The following is a 20,496-nucleotide window of genomic DNA, read 5'->3' on the forward strand; positions in this document are numbered from 1 at the left end:
ATACAGTAAATACTGTCATGCTGGCAAGTTCCCCAGAATACTGAATACTTCTGCACAGTTCAGGAGGGGGTTTCTGACAAAGTGGTGTTGGCACCTTTCTTGAAGAAGTTTTTGAAGCTATTAGTGCAGGAGAGTGACAGACTATTATTTAAGTTCATGGGGGCTTTTGTAAAACTGATACTTCGGTGGAGGCAAAGAAGTGGTTTTGATTAATTTTAAGCCTTGCAGTGGATCCTTCTTGAGTTCACGGTTAACTTTTCTACAGTCTTCAGCTATATCTTAGGCAGATTGCTTTGGGAAGTATGAATGAGACGCCTACTTTTCTAATGAAAATAAATACGCTAAACTGCCATAAGATTGTCCAATATTGTGAAATTCTAGCTGCATATTTGAAGAACCTAGCACGTACAACAGCATGAGGAAATCAAAAGGTAGCACAATGTGAGGTTTGTCTCTGCAGTCATCAGGATTCTCCTCTGATCACAGTGACTTTGGCTTTTTTTTGAAGAAAAGAAAGCAGCCTCACCATGATAATGGCCCGCTCACTTAGCACCTTCCAGTGCATCCCATCTGGTCAGATGGACTTGGTCCAGTCAGCTTGTGCGATCCTTACCTTCACCTTCCTTTGGTGTGAGAATGCTTCAGTCCCCCAGATGCTGACACTGTGCTCAAAGACCTGGGAGGCACGAGGGCAAACCTTACTAGAAAAAAATGAGGCAAATAAACCATTGATCTTGTTGTGTGTCCTCAGCTGTTGTGTCCCATGCACAAGTGAGCACTAACCGGGCTAATGTTAGCCATTCTTTTGCTCTTGCTTAGCTTTGGAAACATTTCTTATTGTTACTGGCATCCTTTCTAGCTTCAGCTCTTCTGCTTGGGCAGCCTCTCCATATTGCTTCTGCATGACCTCTTTCAGCTTTGACCATCTTAGCCCTTCAGCATTTGAGTTGAGGCAGGAGTTCCCTGTCCGTTCACCCTGGCTTTCTGCCATTCCCCTGTGACTTTCTGTATGCCATTCTTGTGCTTTGAGGAGGCTGTTCTTGGAGATCAGCTTGTTCTCCTAGGCCCCGTGGACCTTCAGGGCAGTCTCCCATGGGAACCTGGCAAAGCACATCCTTTAGCAAGCCAAAAACTGCTTTCCTGCAGTCCAGGACTGAAATTCTGCTAGTAGTCTTGCTCCCTTTGCTTACTCATGTTCCCTTCATCTCAGGACGGTATCAGGCTGCCATCAGCCTCTACCTTCCCCAACCGGTTCTTCTTTGTCCACGAGTCAGCTTTGCTAGCTTGTTGGTAAAGCTGAGTGCTGCTGGGGTTGCCTTACTGATCGCTTGTGTTGTGGAGTTATTTCCAGCCTGCTCCAGAAATCTTTGCGGCCTGCAGCTCTCGCTGCACCTGGAACTGCACTGTTTGCTGTGAGTGGGTCAGAAATGGGATTTAGTTGGCCTGGCTCCAGTTTCTCCTTATCCCATGCACCTGGCTGTACAAATGGATTTGTTTTGGCCTAGGCAAACAGGTACTCTGAGCTTGCATCCTCTCCAAGATGATGTGTGCCTCTTGGAAACAAGCACTGAGGAGGGAAACAAGGGATGTGCCACTATGACAGAAGCAAAAGAGAACCTAAGGGCAATAACCAGTGGCCTAGGTGTCTCCTGGCCCACCTCTGTCCTTTGCAGCTTCCCAGCCAAGTGTCTGGTACTGCATCTCCGGTCATGGTATGTGCCTGCCTTCTCTGGCGCATACCCTCTTTTCTAAAGGTTTACATTCAAGCAGGCTCTCTGCCACGTTGCCTCCTCTGAGGACCTACTGTCAGTCACATCTACCCAGAATCAGCCTTGGGGTAGTGTGGGGAAGCTCTCCCCTGCTAAGTGGTATGTGAGCTTCCACCCTCAAGGTTTGGAAATTCAAGATAAATAAAAACAAAAAATTAAAATTCATTGCAGGCTTGGGATTTTTCAAATCAAATACTAACTTAAATATTTGAGGTAGTCACTTCATACTTTTTTGTAGCTTGAGGCATTTGCAGAGCCTGTTCTCTATGGTGGATGTGAATTAAGGCTTCATAGTGCCCATTTCTCTATTTCAAACCATATGGAAGTACAGAGCAGTGTGTCCTAAGTTTGATGGGAAGAACACTTTCCTACATGCATGGTGATGAAACTTCTGCATGAAATATTTCCTCTGGCATGAGTAAATTGTCAACCAAGAGTGCTAAGCATGTTCTGAAAAAGGCATCTTTTGTGATCTTGTTTTTTTCTGGAGTCCTTTATGTCCTCAAAATTGTGATAAACTGCTGGCTGTTGAACATGAATTGGCTGGATGGTTTAGTCACAAACCATAACTGCTATGCTGGATGAGAGCAGATTGGAAAAATAGTTTTCTGACAGCATATCTTTTAGAGGATGGCTTGCCTTGCAGATTAAAATAAACCTGAACCCACAAAACCAGAAACATTTCATCAGCTGCCCCACTAGCAATATTTTGAAACAGAAATATTGACACAATAACATGCAGTTAGGATGCAAAATTACACATATACCGTCAGTATTGTGATGAGCTAGGGAGCTCCCAAATTTGCCACAATTAATTTTATTTTTTTAGCTAGATGTAATGACCTTCAGTACAACTGTATCCAGAGGAGACTTCTTTCATTTGCAGCTTGCTTCTGAAGCCAAATTCAAAGTTTTTCTCTTTTCTTCCTCATCCTACAATTTCTTTCTCCCCTTTTTTTATTTAAATCTCTGATTTGCCTTTAATTTCAGCAGGGATCTTTTCCACTACTTTTATTCCACAGATCTGCATTTTTTGATTGGAAAGAATAGCTGAAAACTAGAGGAAGCAATATAATAAATAGTGACTACTGCAGTAGTTTCCACCCTGAATGCTGGAGCTAATCACCACTCTCAGCTAAGTGTGGTAGCTACCTATGTGCAAGCTCCTACCCCTTGAACTGTGAAACAGTTTCCCCACCATCTTGAGCAGTGGTTTCAGGGAAGAAAAAAGAGGAGAGAAAAGGTCTTTTATAGCCACTCTAGCACTGATTCAACAGCATCTCATCTGATCACACCCCACCTTTTGTGGAAAGAACACTGTAAAGATATTTGACAGAAAAGCTTTTGTGGTTAGTAGCTGTAACACTGCTGCATTGCTAAAACTGGTGCAATCAAATAGTGCTGCGTGTACACACATGCTAGTTTTATCACTTTGGGACTTCTCAAAATTTTCTTATGTTTGTCAAAATCCATTCCCAGTTGGAGATCCTGTGCTTGTCTTGTGCCTGCCTTGTTTTGGTTGGTTTGCTTGATTTGTAGTTTCTTGCACACCATTCCTTCCTCCTGTATCACACTGTCAGTTATGAGACTCCTTTGGTCTGTGGAGGCCTAGTACTCAGAGGATTTATGCAGAATGAAGGCAGCTGTCATGAACCACATTGAATATTGCAGTGTATGTTCAGAAGTGCTGTAGGTAACTGTTGGATGCGTCCCATAGGCCTCGGCAAAAACCGGAGAGAAGCTGTACAAAATAAGAGGTCACTTGATGTTTATGGTGTGAAAACCTAGTTATAAAACAAAACAAAACCTTCCAAGTGTGAGGAGCTGATTGACAGTCTTGCTGTTAGCAAGCAGTTGTTGCTATGTTTTGTTTTTCCCAAGAGCTTGTTTGTGCAAAAACTGAAGATTTACACTTTGTATTGGTTGTTCCTGGGACAGCCTGCACCTTTACGTGTAGTTGGTTACTACTTAAATGCAAATTGCTGAGCTTTTGAGAATTTTCTTCCTTTAGAGAGTAAGTCAGTGGAGGTTTTCATATAAAGTCATCTTCTAGATGCAGGGTAACTAGTAGAGCAGTCTGCATTTAGCTTGCTTTCCTTAAGAAGGGGAAAACACAGCAGCCACTGCACTGAGATACGCGTGCGAGAGTGAATTGACAACTTGTACGTAGGTGACACTGCAGCATAGTTTGTGTTAGAAATTGTCCAACCATTGCTAATGCTTGGGAGCAACGACTTTATGAAGTCTAATAAATCATTACTCACTCTAGAAGATTCTTTAGGAAAATTGTTTCGATCGGTAGTGTGAAAGGTACAGTAATTTCACTTTCTTAGAATTCTGAAGGTGAAGTGAGATTCAAAGATAATGAGAGCAAGAAATGCAGCAGCCTGTGCATGTTGCTTTGTAAGTTACAAAATATCTTTTTTCTGAAGGCTTGCAAAGTGACCTACTACTGCAATATAAGCAGTACAAAAGAACTATGCTATTTTTTTGAAGTACCCATATAGTGTAGATTATTTCTTACAGTCTGTAATTTTATTTGCATAAATTACATTACTGAACTGCTCTCAAAACCTGGAACCCTGCCATCTGGTTAGCAGGAGAGCGCAATGGTCTGTCCCAACATGAGATCTGATGCTGGATAGCTAATCATGAAAAGACACGATTGTTGTGATTTAGAGATGTCTGTGGATTTTATTTTTTTAATAGGTTATGGAGCTGTCAACTGATTTTATATATATATATATGTATGTATGTATGTATGTATGTATCTCTACCCCCTTACTAAGGTTCTTAAATATCTTCTTTTTATAAGACTTACTGTTCTGGAGATGTGTAGAGTTAATTCTACATCTAATTGAAGGCAAGCCACCTGAACTCTAAACATCCTTGTCAGAAGCGGGCAGTTAGCTCAGGGGTGGATTGCACCGTGTAGCAGATAAACGGTTCTTTATCTATGCAAAAAGGTCAGTATCATTGGGATCAGATGTGTGATTGGACGGGCCAGCCATTTCTAGGCCTAGTTAATTACTTACCTAGTGCCAAGGATCACTCTTCAGGGAAAGAAGGGAGGGATATGAAACACACCCTAAATTGCAGCAATTGAGCAAATTGGCTAGCAAGTAGAGAAATAAAGGCCATGCCAGTGGTAGCTGAAGGAAGTAAGAATAGCAGAGTAGTCTTGTATATCAAGTTCTTCAATGCAGCATTTGAAATTCATCAGGTTTGAAATCTGAAGAACCAAAGAATAATTTCATTAGCACTCGAAGGGTTACTCTGTTAGCTGGTGTCTCATGAACTTAAATGGTCTCTGTGAGCATGGTGGCACTTGCCTCCATGGGAGGTTTATTGTTTTATCAGCTCTGTCAAGGGCTGTGGAGAATTGTCTTCACCTATTGTCTTCACCTACCCTAAGGGCCCTTTCAAACCTTCGGTTGACACCTGAGCCATCAAAAAGACAAAAAGGAGCAGTACTATTGCATTTAAGAAAACAATCCCAAATTCAGATAGCATAAATTCTTTGTTTTGTGCTTTGTGCTACTGCCATTCCTTTGTCTGAGTTTCATCACTCTTGGGTTTTCAGGGATGCCTAGCTATGAGGAAGCATGCGCTTAAACATGATTTAGGTTATCTGGCTGTAGCTGCTGCTTCCCAGAGTGCAGAGATTTGATTGCCTACCCTTAAAGAGCCTGTGCTTGTATGAAAATAGTGGTTCCTACAACCTGAGTAGAATCTTTCCTTCCCTTCTCTCCTCCCTCCTCCGCTCCCCTGGCCCGAGACACACAAGTGCATTTCCCTGCCGCCAAATCTCAGAGTCCACCAGGTCATCTTTTCAAGCATTGAACCTCCCAAGGTTAATGCAGGGCATCGTCAGCCTGAGCTGGGACAGACTGTCCGAGGCTGTTCACAGAACATTTCCCTTCCACTTTGTGCGAGGGTGCTTTCCAAACCTGGCTCCCACAGGCAGTATTCTTAGAAGCAGCTGGCTAGCAGCACTGCTATAATCAGAGCTCTCGTGGACTCGATGCCAAGTAGAACAGGCAAACTACCTTGTGTCTCACAGGTCTGATGAGCATGGGGAGGGCAGCAGGTTGAAAGTGATCAAATACCACATGCCTTCTTTCTGCATGTTACAAATTACTCTAAAAGAACACGTGAAGGTTTTTTTTTTTCTTAAAGATTAAAAAAAATAATAATAATTTTGAAGAGACTTTATCAGAATGGACAGGTACGTTAGCAGGTGTGTGACAAGCTGAAAATTTCCGTAGCACCTGGGCACAGCTATTCCCATCATGTATCTTTTCATCTTTCTGATGAGGAAGTCTGACCATGCACATCAGAAACTCGGAGAAAACATAGAAAGCTAGCCTGTTCAAGAATCCTTGCTAGGGTGAAAGGTTTACAAGCAGCAACACTTACATGTGTAACACACTTTTGTCTTAAATAGCAGCACTTTGGTAGTAGTGTGATGCTGAACTCACTGAAAAGCCTCTTTAAAAACAAGAGGAATATGACATCTTACTGTAGTTGATTTTATACTTTGAGTAACAGAACTCGATGTAATTTCTATTGGTAAATACAATTCTCTCACAGAAAATAGTTCTTTCAGGAACTGTTGGTGGGGTCAATATTGACAAAGAGCTTGGAACACGCAGTAAAATAGGGTTTTGGTAGCTTTGTCAGTGGCAGTCCCTTACCAGTGAGAGTGGCTTGCTTTGGAGGCCAGACTAACTTACAGATAAGGACAAGCTAAAGATTCATTATCAGGACTTACAGACACTAGTAGAAAAAACATATTTTGTGTATAAGCATGTAATTTTCCACTGTGAAGATCTCAAACCATTGCCATTTCCTAATATAAACTTCATTTATTCAGTGGTGGAAATGGAAAGGAACTGAGTGTATATATTAAAAAAGAAGCAAAAAGACAACAGAAGGTAAATGCTTCATTTTTGTGAGCGCTTTTCTAGCTGCAGACAGCTCTAAGAAGTGATTGCTTTCACTGACAATCCTGCGCATTTCTTTCTTTTCTATATTTCAAGACTTTATTTTAGCTGTAAACTATGTAAACTGTCTCTAACAGCCAGAGTGGATTTAGACTCATTAAAAATAGAACAAAGCTTTTAGCATTTCTAAGCCTGTCAGTTGGATTCACTTCTTGCTAGCTGATTAAAAGACAGCAACCATGATGCACTGTATTTCTTTTACCATAATAAATGGCACCCTGGTCCAAAGAGTGCTCACTGGAATATGCTATCCATTTTCCCTGTGCGGAGAACCAGGAGACAGCTAAATTATTGCAGAAGCGGTTAGTTTGTACTAAAAGAGAACTGTTCTAATGAGAGAAACTTAATTTGATGCAGCTTTGCCAAATTATAGGTGCAATGCTGTTGCAAACCCTGGATAATGCCGGTTTTGCCAAGACCAGCCTGTAGAAGTGGAGTCTGCAAAGCCTAGCACGTACGCATGCTGCACAAGTGCATTGCTGAAGCTGTCAGCTAAAGTAGTGTGCTAACTCCAGCCTTACTGGAGAAAAGTCTTTTATGAATAAACTGTGACTGCCAAATGCTGTTGGGAGGTTGCTAATCGTGGTCCAGCTCATGTCACAGCAGATTCTTTTTTTCTGGGGGGCTGAAGAGCCAATTTTCCTGAAAAACAGTATATATTGGTATGAAACAATACTGCTCTGGAAGCAGTCGTAGTGCAGGTAATGGCAAGACTTGTAACTGGTACTACTCCTTAAAATAAATCTGAAACACCTTCAGAAAATAACTTTCTGGCTCAGCTCTACCAATATGTTGTATAACTGTATCAGCCTGTGTATTAAAGAAAGCTTTTTTCCTTATTGCAGAAGAAACGCTTCACTGATTTGGGGCATGCACACTATGGGTTTAGGTGCTGACAGGCTCCAAAGCCCCAGTTTTTGCTGACTTGAAGAACTTTCTGGGCAGTGGGTTATTAAAACCCAGAAGGGGGTCGGGAGAGAGGTTCTTCCAAGGACAGATTGGCAAGCCTTTCTGCCTTCCCGTGTATCATGGGATGTAATATAATTCCTCTGATCACAACTTCATTTAACAAATTCCCTGCCGCTGCAGAGACACAGACCATGGACGCAGGTCTATCCGTCTGTCAGCCTCTCGTTTTCTTTCTTTCCTGTCTAATTCCTGGCGTGCGGCGTTTCTTGTAGCTTTTGCACTTGTGTACGACAAGCTGTGAAGTCTGGTGAGGCTGTATGAACGCGAGAGCAGCGGTAGCTCTGTGCACGCTGTCAGCTTCTTGCATGCTTTCCGTGATTTGCAGCGTCTACGCGCGGAGGTGCCGCGGTGTGTCAGGTGGAGCACGGGAAGGAACGTGCCGCTAGCTTTGCTACTCGGATCATCTAAAACCGGGCTTCTGTGTTGCTGGTCCTCTATCGTTATCACTGTCAGTCTTAAGAGAGGTCTTGTAAAGTCAGAAGAATGCCAGCAGTTAGTGGTTTTGCTACTTCAGGAGAGAGCCTGACTTCTGACAGAGCTAAGTGGCTTTATTTTAAGCCCTTGTTTGTACAAGCTCTCTTAGCAATGGGAATGTTAAAATTTTAGGTTCACAGTTACTCTGTTGGCTCACTGAGTCTTTCGCTTGGCTCTTACCTAGCCAAATGACTATAGTTAAGAGACAGGAAACCTACTTACAGCTCTTTAATTATGTAATATGTGGGTTGTCTGTGCTTTAAAGTTTTTTTGCCTGGTGTGCAAAGCTTTTTTATTTTTTTCTTTATTTCTGTTGCATGTTAAGCACTGACCCAGAGAAGATGTGTTTTGAGCTCTAGGAAGAGACAGCAGACAATATGTTTGAGTAAACTCGAATCGCTTGCAAAGCAGTGACTTTGGACAAACCTGAGAGCAGCCTTGGTCTTCCCTCAGAACTGTACCTGTGACAAATTTCCTCAGGCCCTGGCGTGTCAGTGGTAAGGCAGGCTGAAAATACGTTGTACCAAACAGCTATCTGTCTGGGGACTGTGTTGCTGTATTTAGCTGTGAAGAAGCCCAGTGACTTGCAGCTTTTAAGAAAGGAGCATCATGTGCATTACCAGTTAATCTCAGCTGCGGGGTCTAGGTTAGAGCTTTGTGGGGTTAGGGCTAGCTCTGTCAGGTGGATTTCTTCCTGTAATAGTGTGCATGCATGCTTTCAGAGGGCTAAGAGCAAAGCCGAGTGACAGAACAGAAACTGTGGCTGCAGATACCAGGGAACTATGCACAGGTGACTATGGGGTTCTTACCATAATTGACTCTGTACTCCCCTCTGTACATCTAATGCTTTGCATAGACTGAAGCTGCAAAACCATGACATAAAAAAAGAAGCATAGCTTAGAAAAAGTGCAAAGCTACTTCACTTTCATGGAAACAGTGTTTTATATGGGAAGTGAAGAATTACCAGAAGCAGTCCTCAGAAGAAATGCTGCTTTATCTGTTTATTGCCTAATGAAACTACAGAAGCATGTTATGAATGGCAGTAGTGGGACAGATAAAGAAGTGTTCATCTACCTTTGTGTCCTTTGGCTAGGAGGAACAAGTTGCAGATATGAAGAGTGTGTAATTTCTCCAAGTCTCCCCTTCCTGCTTCTGGGCTCTCTGAGCCAGGAGCTGTGTCTGTGCTTTAGCAGCCCTTGGTAGACTCTTCCTGAGTGAATTTTAATAATTGCTTTTGCTTGAAAACTTCACAGTAGTCTCCTCTGTCTGTGCTAGCAGAAAGTAATTAATCGTGCTTTGCACAAGTTGCCTGAACAGAGTAAAGCTAAGGTGGCTCAAGTAATGACCTGGCTAATCTTCTGTTTACGCTCAGCTAGTTCCAAAACATCTACTTTGGTGTGATAAAGTCGCATCGCCAGGTAGGCAGCGAGCTACTGTCGCTGTAGGAGTGCTTGTGTGCAAACTGAGCCCTATCTGTGTTGACAGTCTCTTGAACCGCGTTGGGACCCGTCAGCATGTCTGACTTGACTTTGTTGTGCTGGACGGTGTACAAACATCAGAAGTATGTCATGATCTTAATTTGTCGCTGTGGGATTGCTGGCATGGGCATGCGTGACTCTTGCTCAATTGAACCTTTTGTTCAGGGGCATGGCTGTGTGGGTTTGCAGACAGCTACAGTAAATCCAAAACCGGGGACTGTCGTCTTGGTGGTCTGGACATCCACGGTCTGGACATAGTCCCAGGAGCTTCCGAGAAGCTGTGTTACCGCTGGTGTAGCCTTCCTTAATTTCTTGAACTTCCAGCTACTGCTTAAGTTTAAAAAAAAAGTCGAAGTCTTCAGGAGAGGGGGATTTCCGGACTTCTAGAGAAAGCTACTCTAAGCTAAATTCAGGTCCCTTTTTTGCAAAGAAGGGGGAGAAGGGAAGTGTGGATGATACTTTATTATTTGTACTTTGGATCTGCTTCCTCCTATCTAAGCCCTATTTACCAGTAAAATTAGCCTGAATGATGAGATAACCTTTACTGGAGGAACCCAGGATGAGAGGAGCAGCAATATACTGGTCAGCCAAAAAACGTCTCGTACTGATAAATGCTATCCCAAGCAAACACGGAGCTAAGCTGCAGGCAGGAACGGTATCACTTGGAGCCAAGGCAGTGATTAGAGAGCACTTGTGCAGACAGCAGAGTTACTGTAGTATACAGTTGACCTGTTCTCTGATTTAAATACCAGATTTAGTGTTTTCTTTGATAAACTGAAACACTTATCATGCTAGCTTAAATTGCAGCAAACATTATGTCAAAGTTGAAGGCGTGTACCTTGAAAGGCTTGGTTATAGATTGAAAAATTAATCCAGATTGTCTGGGTTACTGATACACAGAGATAATGCTCTCTATGAATGGACTTTGGCTCTTGGTATGATGCAGCCATGGAGCATTTTGCATCAGAAAATATAGACTTGCAAAAGGACACTGAAATCTAACCTGTAATGCCAGTGTGTTTGGCTGTATAAAATGCTAACTGCTTTAAGAGACTCTATAAAAATAAACCTTGCTTCAGATCATTCTAACACTCTTGCTAGTCACTTCATTAAATCATCCTTGGTTACAGATGCTGACTGATAGAGAAAATAGTACATGCAAACAACTTAGTGAGGGCTAATGCCTCAACAGGCTTCTAAAAATACTGTAATAGCTGGATGGTACAGTAAGCTAAGTAACGTGCTGTGATTTCATATTGAGTGTGTTTATTGGAAGAGAAGAGGGACCTGGGGATTAAACCGTGGAGAAAACACATGACTTATTGGGAGCCCTGTTTCAGCAAGGGGCACGGTGATGGGCCAAAGCAGGTGCCCACTTTGCTGAGGGCCCCGACCTTGTGCTCGACAATAAGGCCGAGCCGGGACTGCGCCTCGGCAGCTTGGCACGGAGCAATTATATAACTTCTTTTTTTTTTTTTTTTTCCCTTTAACCTTGTTCCTGTGTCTATCTGATTGCTGCTGCAGCTGGCAAGGTGCCATTGTTTGTCTTTGAACAACTGACATAAATAGATTCTGGAGGGTCATGTGAAACTACCGTGAGCTCTTTAACATCGCGCCGTGCTTACCTTTCCTCGGCTGCCCGCATTGCTGTAGCAGGTGTGGTTTTGTTTATGCAGGCCTGCCGCTGTACTTTAGCAACGGGGCTGTGCTGGCCCTTAGCGCCCCGAGGAAACCTTTTGCTCCACGCTTGGCTCGAGTTGCAGGCAAGCTCTGCAGACGTGAGCAGGGCTTTGCACCTTCTCAGACAGGCAGGGGTGTCGCGTCCCAGGTTTAGCAACTGGAGCTGCTGCCTCTGAAAAGGTTGCTGCAGGATATCGTGACGTTGGCTTGAGCGTTGTGAATAAGGCCTGTGCTTCTCACTTCTTGTGGTGCAGCTGTAAGGTTACACCGGAGAGGGTGTATGCTATTCCTGTGAGTTACTGGCAATTGCTAGTTAAAAATCTGTTTTAATTGAAGAGTTGGAGGTTTGCAGCCAGATGTAAGCCTCCGTCTCTGAAATAAGTTCTTGCCAGTTAACAGTTTGTGTGTGGTGCTGTGAGAAACCCCAAAGATGCATCTCAGCCACATCTCGCCTCCATTACTCCGTCAGGGTAGGAACTTCCCCTTCCAGTAGGGACTTTTATGTTTTGGGACAGCTGTAAACGCATTAGGTGTGCAACAGATAGCTTACAACTGCTCTTCTTGTTCAACCTTTACTTCTCTTGGGTTGACCTGTTGCTCTTCTTAGCCATTGGGTAATACACAACTGCATCCGTGCATTAGACATCTGCGCTTGTTTTTGGGAGGGGGATCTAAGGGTGCTCAACTGCATCGGCATCTGCAGGATTATAGTGACCTGACAAACATCCGAGATGGTGAGTTTCACAGGAAAAGTGCACAAAGAAAAACTGCGTTGAGAGGATGTTCTGCTTTATTCTTAGTGCCTGGGATGTTCAGCTTTCAGCCTTTGTACCAGGTTTGAAATACCTGAGGAGGCTCTGAAGGGATAAGGTAGCCAACACAGAGTCAGAAGGCTTAGTGGTCTCCATTGTATCTGGGGTAGGTAGACAGATATCACGTGTATCGTATCATGACTTGTTAGTGTTAGGTCAGAGGTTGGACTAGGTGATCTTGGAGGTCTCTTCCAACCTAGATGATTCTGTGATTCTGTGATATACTACCTGGAGAAGATAGAGATGTGGGCACATGTGAACCGAATGAGGTTCAACAAGTCCAAGAGCAAAGTTCTGCATCTGTGTCGGGGCAGTCCTACACATGAGCACAGACTGGGAGAACTCACTGAGAGCAGCCCTGCAGAGAAGGACTTGGGGGTTCTGGTGGACAAAAAGCTCGACATGAGCCAGCAGTGCGTGCCTGTAGCCCAGAAGGCCAACTGCATCCTGGGCTGCATCAACAGAGTGGTGGGCAGCAGGTGGAGGGAGGGGACTGTCCCCCTCTGCTCTGCCCTTATGAGGCCCCACCTGGAGTGCTGCGTCCTGGTCTGGGACCCCCAGCACAAGAAGGATGTGGGGCTGTTAGAGCAGATCCAGGGGAGGGCCACCAGGAGATCAGAGGGCTGGAGCACCTCTCCTATGAAGAAGGGCTGAGAGAGCTGGGGATGTTCAGCCTGGAGAAGAGAAGGCTCTGGGGTAACCTTATTACAGCTTTTCAATACTTAAAGGAGGCTTATAAAAATGATACAGAGCAACTTTTTGCACAGGCAGATAGTGAAATGACAAGGAGTAATGGCTTTAAACAAGAAGAGGGTAGATTTAGATTAGGTATAAGGTAGAAGTTCTTCACTCAGAGGGTGGCGAGGCACTGGCACAGGCTGCCCAGAGAAGCTGTGGATGCCCCATCCCTGGAGGTGTTCAAGGCCGGGCTGGATGGGGCTTTGGATCTAATGGGAGGTCTCCCTGCCTATGGCAGGGGGGTTGAAACTGGGTGACTTTTAAGGTCCCTTCCAACCCAAGCTGTTCTATGATATGATACTTGTTTGTAAAAACCGCCCTTAGTCATGCCACTGTTGGCAGTTCTTGTCTTAAGAGCACCTGTGGGCTCCTGAATTGGTACCTGATGGTACTGGCTCTGAAGGCACTCAGGAGTTGTGCTTGAGCCTTTTAGGTATCAGTTGGCTCCTGAAGCAAAGCGCTGATATGCTGTTTGAGGCAGTCTCTCTGAAGAACAGATAGTATACTTTATTTCGTATCCTGTATAACTGTATACCGTTGTTATCCCAAAGCGCTATGTCCATTAGGATTTTGAGCGTTACATTACATTCCATAAGCTGGAAAAGTTGTGCTTTGCTCACAGTTGCACGTAGTTGAAGTCCTGCTTGCGGAGTCCACATCATTGGTCTGCGATAACTGTCATTTGCCGTGAAGGTGGTTCCTTTGCTTTGACAGACATGCTATTATGTATTTACAAGCTATTTATTTATTTCACACTTTGGGCACAGTAGGACAGTGTATGAAGTCATTTCTATCACTGTAGCATAGTCTATAGGTAGTATGTTAGTGCAGCCAACTTCATGTGCTTGCTTCTGTTTTTCCATACCTGCCCTTAATTGGTATATGCAGAGGTATACCAACTTTGTAAAACTGTGTACCAGCTCTTAATTTCCTTCTCATGTTCATATTTCTGAAACTCAGTGTGACTTATCTTGCTTTTCTTATTTTTTGTTTATATTTCAATTTTCTTGCTTTCTCCTAGTCTTCTCTTTTGGCAAGATCTGTGAGAAACCATGGTATTTTAGACTTAGCCAAATTCAGTCTGTGTTAAAACTTCTTGAAACCTGATCTTGTGAGAGTTCTAGTATGAAAAAAATTCAGGTTGGCATCCAGAACCATGGATGTTTAGATAAACTGAACTTCTGGTTCCTCTTGAGGTTTGGTAGTTCACTACTGAATCCGTTTCAGTCCAGTTAATTAGTTACAAACCCCTAAGCCACAGCCTTGGAATTAAAGAAAACAAAGCCCCAAGCCTCCACATACTTTGATTCAAGAAGAAACTTTTGTTGAACTAGGAAATGCATTTATATCACTATTTCCCAGTTTGAAATCTAAAATTGACATCCATCCAGACCAGCCAGCAACATAGTCATTTATTCTGGACTCATGCTGCCTGTATTAATGTGGCAGTCTACTCTCCCCCCTATGTGCACTAATCTTATTTTTTTCCTCCCTGTTCTCCAACATTGGTTTCTCCTTTTAGAGGTATGGCAGAGATTTTTCTCGTATCAATGTTTTTGGCTCTGCACAGCGTGGCTTACAGGGAGTACAGAGTGCCTGTTTTTGATGAGATTTTTCTGCTCTTCTCTTCTCAGGACAATGTAGAGCAGACTTCGGCTCATGGTCGGCGGGATCTGGTGGAACCAGGTTTCCAAGAACCATCTAACCGCATCTCCCTAAATCACCAAGGTAAGAAACAATGAGTACGAATCCAGTCTCCTTGGGGGAAAGCCAGCGAGCTGTGGATGTGGAGGTAGTTTTTCCTCCACATTGTAGTTTGTTCTTCTTGTTAAAAAAAAATACTAAACAAAAAATTCTGGATGGCTGGAGTAGGAGAGCTGAAGATGTAGGTTTTTTGTCATCACAACTATCCTGTGAGCTGTGGATGAAGATGGCTAAGAACCTGTGGTGAACCTGAAGTCTTGTAGCCCAAATTAGGACTGTTACCCTGGGCAGAAAGAATATTCTCCTGTTTTTAGGGGAGGAAGAGTGGAGTCCTGAAATTTAATTCAACATTTTGCAATGTTAAAATTAAACTTTAAAAACTTTCACCAGCTGTAAAAATGGTTCAGGGCTCTGGCTCAACTCTTTACTCCTGCAACAAAAGAATGTTTACTTGCTTTGTGTGATGGAAATCACCTCATTCAGGGGCAAGGCAGTCTTGAACTAGATGTTGTAAAGCTGATGCCTTGAGATGTGGAAATTCTGGGGGCAGATTTACATGGGTGACTTCTGAAGCTTTCTGTGAATGTCCCCTGTTTATCAGGGAACACATTCACTGTGGTTTAAGTTCGCTGGATGAAGCGAGAGTAGTTGTGGCTGCTGCTTATGCAGTCTGAATAGATACTGAAAAGATAGGGAGTATTCCATTTTGATGGCCAAGTGCTAACTTTGTAGCCTGACGTCTTCCTAACAGGTCAATACTTCCTTTTCAGGTCCTTCTTTCCCCCTAGCAATGTTACAGCACTGAAAGAATCCATACGGGGTCACCCTGGTGTGTGGCTCTGCCTGAGCTACGTTGGGGCAGATGTGTCTAGGCAAAATGGTCCAAACTAATTTTCAAAGCAGGTATCTTTACAGAGAATGCTTTTCGTAGGGGTCTTGTCAGTTAAAGGCCTGTTTCTACAGCAGGACTCAATTAATGTTTTTCCTTGTAGTTTCTGAAGTAGAGTTCACTTTTGCAGCCACAGGCTGTGTTGATATTTTTGTTAGGTGACTGACAGCAGTCAAATCCAGTATTTCTCAAATCTTACTGATTTTATTGCTGAAGTAGGTATCTAGCACATTTTTAATCTTCCCTGCCCCTGTGACTATAAAATGCTGTTATGTAAGTGGCACAGGCTAAGAAAAGAAATCTGCACGTCCAGTGGTGGCCTCTAATGCTGCATTTGGCTGTAGCACTTCATCTTTTCCCAGTGCTGAAGGGAAACAACAAGTTTTATGGCAATGATACCTATTCTTTCAATATCTTTTTGAAAATGGAAGTGGCTGTAAGTGTGATGTTATGGCATGTCCCACTTGTTTGTTCAGTCCAAGTACAAGCTTCTACCCTGTTTTATAGTCTATCAAATATGCATTCTTGTCCAATAACTTGGGAGTACAGCTATTTTAACAGCTTCCCCATAGTCCAGTAACCCATTAATGAATAGTACATAGGAAAATGTAAAATGAAGAACTTCTGAGGCATTTATGACATGGTGTGAACTAGTTCCAATGCTGCGATATTAGACTAGATTATTAAAGTGGGGTTTTATGTTTTGTGGCAGTTTTCTGCTTTTTAAAAAATTCCTACAATAAATTGTGTTATCCATTAGTTTCTGTTAAAACGTTGCTGACGCTGATTTAGATGAAAAACTGAAGAGTAAAGCTGTATCCAGAATTAACTTGCAGGACCACTGGCTGCATTTTAATAAGTTTATCTATGCTTGATGGTACGTGTGGATTACGCTGATGATAAAGATATTTGCAGCAGACTGTGGCCAGTTTTGCTTCCAGTTATATACAATATTATTTGCTGAGCTCAGCTTATACTGACTAGCGGATCTAAAGCTTTTATTCCTGTATTTCGCAACAGTTTTAAGGAAAGCCGATAGGCCTGCAACAAAGCTGGTTTAATGCATATTTAACTTGAGCAGAAATTCTGGAATGATTACAATTGACTAAAATATTTGATGTGTTAGGTATTCCTCCCCCCAGCCTTTTTCCTTTTGGTGTGTTGTGTCTGAACTACTGCAGCTGAACTTTGAGCAACCATGCTTGTTATGTTTTTTTTTGTATATACACTTCCAATTCATACCTGACCACCTTGCTCAGTAAGCACAGCAGATTTGCCAGTTTCTGTTGAACATTAACTTACAGGTCTTTGCTTTTCTTTCGCAAAGCTTTGGTACAAGCACTTAGAATTCTGAACCAGACCCTACTTTCCACGGCCTACAAAAATGGTGATTAGCTTCCTTTGAGGTATCTCAATCTCTTCAACACAAACTGGAAAAAGAGCATGCAAGTGGAGACTGAGATATCCCTGCCAACTGTCCTTGCATGAATAAGTTCTTTCTTGAGAAGGGTATTTCAAGTACATGTTTCCTGCTGAATCACTCTTTTACACAAGTAGTTGCTGTATAACTATTCAGCTTTTTATTTTGAAAGAATATCTTGTAATGATTTGGGAGCAGAGAATACTTCTTGTAAAGCAAGGAGTCTTAAAATATGCAGGTTTCATATAAAACAAATGTAGGAGAAGTTGAGTGCAGATGGAATAGTATTTTTTCCTATGAATAGGTTAATAACTGCTTTTGTGTAGATATGCTAATAACACACATTAACAATAAGTATTTATATATATATAAGCCATTATTTAGTATTCACTTACAAGTCGTTCTGCAAGCTGGATAAGTTTCATAAAAGTACTAAACCTAAGAGCAGGAACTATGATTTCGTACCTATATTCCCCAAATCTACTTCATAAATGAAATGCAAGGGGAAAGAAAGAAAACTTCGTCCGGTAGAACAGTACTAATACTCAGTGAAGTAAAGAAGCAGGTGTGCTTCAGCTACTTATTGAAAGTCCTGTTTGTCTACCACAAAGTACAAAAGCCAGGCTTTTGGCAGTTAATTGACAGCAAGTCAAGTACTTCTCGAGCAGTCACTCCAGAAACTGTAGTAAAGCCTAGAGAACGGAGAAGAAGCATGTCTAAACTATGGGGCACTTCCTAAAGAATTAAGGAAAGAGGAGAGGAAATGATCAAAGTAATTATTTACCATCTTTCAAAACACAAAGAGAACGGGGAAGTAAAAGCATGCTTAGAGGGGGGCAGCTCTTGTATGTTTGGTGTTATTTTTTTTCTTCCCCCAGCAGGAATGTGGAGATGAAGCCTAGTCAGCCACGTATCAGTTCTGTAAAACGTGCAGTACTCACAAATGTTTCATATTTTACAGTGACAGGGTTCCTTGCAGCATTTGTATGCTGTCCAGTAGGGAGGGCGATGATCTGGGGACAGTAATGATGATTTCAGTCCAAATACTTGCATTCACACTGAGATACTGCTCTGAGGTCTTTATTAGAGGCGATCAGCTCCAGCACTCATTCCTCCTGCCTCAGCACACACAAGGGGTGCCGCTGGTTCTCCTCTCTGCCCAAGCACCTTTATAGTTCAGCCTCCGCTCCCCTTGGTTGAATGCACCCACTGCGGGGTGCCACAGGAGTTGGTCTTCAATGTGTCTTGTTAGCAAGATAAGATTGCTTCACCGATTTCCCTACGCTACCTAGGAGTAGCCTTGCTGAAATATGATAGCAAAATACAGCATGCTACAGAAAACTAGATAAGCAACTGGATTTATTTGTTCTCAGACTTCACGGGGGCTTAACCTGCAGGCTGTGCTGCTGCAATTTCTCTTCTCACTCCGTGCTTCTGGGCTTTTCTTCCTTGAGCTCATTCTCGTTTGTTTCTCTAACAAGCAGTAAATAATGCCAACTTCAGTCCCAGCTTGTGGGCAGTACTTTTTATTAATACTTGACATGCTTTTTAGAGGTAGTGTAGCTACTTATTCAAGATTTTGAAGTCAGGCATAAATAAGATGCATTCTGTCACCTTAACTTTTAATGGAAGTATTCGACATGCAGTTCTGGCACTTTCTTTATGTGTTTACTTGTAGAGATGATTTTTGGTGTCTGTACAAATGTGTTTTGTCGTGGGTCTGTAATGAAAGATTCATCTCCGTTTTATTTCTGCATTCGTGCTTTCAGTAGCTGTCTCAGCTATTGTTGGGCTCGATGCTTTTTGTTCCAGGAGTTCCCGGAGGGAGCTGAGCTGAACGTTGCTGTACCTCTGGCTCCGCAGCCAGATGGCTTCAGCAGCAGAAAGAAAACAGTGAGATGAGTTGTTATAGCCAACAGCAGTCCTTTGTCAACAGCCAGCTTACCCTTTGGTCTATTTTGGCTGGTTGTGGGAGGAAATCTTGCCTACAGTGAGATGGTGAAGATGCTGTGGTTGCAGATCAGTTGGTTTTAGGTTTCCTTGGTGTTATGCCTGTACAGAGCACTTGTTCCCACTGAGCAGTGCTGTCTGCTGTTGAGGCGGATGCTCTCCTCTCCCTCACTGGCTTGGAACTGATACGTAACTTCTGCGGAGGTGATACAACTCAGTAATAGTGGAATGTGCCTTTGTAGCACACTGCTTGGGTCCAGAAAATACGACGCTACGTAAATACGTAAGGACTTTTGAAAAAGTATGGGCCTAAATGAAGTAGTACAATGCCTAAGGTTTAACCCAGGGAAATAACATCCTGTAGCCCTTTTTCTCCAGCAGTACTATTATTACTTGCTTTAAATGTCTTGCCGTTTGCATCTGCCTGACGATAGGCACGTGAGGTCGAGGCAGTTTTGTTGTTAGCTTTGTAGCTAAAGAATGTGTTTAGTAACCGCTGGTGCTACCTCTGGTATGTTTCAGTCATGGGATCCCAGTGGGATGAATCAGTTATTTGGTGTATCAGAACTAACCCATGTTTTTGCAGAATCCAGCTGGTACTGAATGGAAAATGTAGAATGAAATACAGATAGTTTTGTTTGTATTGCAAAGACAATACCGAAAGCTGCCAGACATTCATGAATTCTCATGTATTGTATAAATGTTTTCGTCATTGTCCAGCCTTAGAAAAAAACACCATTACTGCCAAAAAGATTTACACTAACTACCATTACACACAGAACTGAGCCCTCACTTCCTGCCTAGCTCATTACAGTACCTTTGTCTTATTTTAGAGAAGGCTTCTATTGTACTTTGTGATGAATCTTGTTAGCACAGTTTCTAGGAGGGCGCCCAGAATAGCTGTGGAGAAGTTTAACTTTCCTAATTATATTAGTTCCCAAACCCTTGGGCTGACAGAACTCTGAAAAAAATGGAAAAGATGAAAAGAAGACAAAGGAGGTTGTTTTTTAGTACAGATAACTTCAGAGTTCTGCATCAAGCTACAGAAAGACAAATTTGACCAGCTGATTGAGTACAGCAAGAAAACTCAGTATATACAAGAGCTGCTAATGATGATTGAGTGAAATCAGTGGAATGAGAAGAAACAGGCCAAGTACAGTTTAAAATGCTTGCATGTTCATAGAAATGTATTTGCAGATGACTGATGGATTTTCTTTTATGTTTCATTAACTAGGGGATTAACTGTTGCTTTCTTAAGTGTAAAAGAAGGGAGAAAAAGACTTCACATTAACCTGTAAGAGTTTTAATACCAAGTTTGCAAATCTTTTGTTTTGGATATATTTAAAATTGAATGTATTCCCTGAAGCCACCTGATGAGAGTTTTTAAAACAAAACAAAAACAAAAACCTCAAATCTCATAGTTGGCAGACATAGGATTTTGAACATGTTTTATAATTTATCAGGGTTCTATGTTTGCTATTTACACGACCATCAAGGTAAATTCATAAGTTCTAAGCCTATTTTCTATTATGATTTATGAAAAATTCTAAAGTTATTACTACATTTGAAATGAAATTCTTGACATGTTGGAGGAGAGAGAGTCTCTA

The 20,496-nt window shown here is 42.4% G+C and overlaps 1 protein-coding gene across 4 annotated transcripts in view; it reads left to right on the forward strand.

Moving 5' to 3' along the window:
• Positions 1-20,496, forward strand: part of GRB10 (growth factor receptor bound protein 10) — a 150,604-nt gene that overhangs the window by 47,251 nt on the left and 82,857 nt on the right. For all 4 annotated transcript variants that reach the window (XM_083822355.1, XM_083822354.1, XM_083822357.1 and 1 more), the window contains one exon: positions 14,561-14,654. In XM_083822355.1, the coding sequence (XP_083678481.1) occupies positions 14,561-14,654 (94 nt within the window). The remainder of the gene's footprint in view (positions 1-14,560; positions 14,655-20,496) is intronic.

Source organism: Anser anser (genome assembly GCF_964211835.1).
Source record: "Anser anser genome assembly, chromosome: 2".
NCBI classification, from domain to species: Eukaryota; Metazoa; Chordata; class Aves; order Anseriformes; family Anatidae; genus Anser; species Anser anser.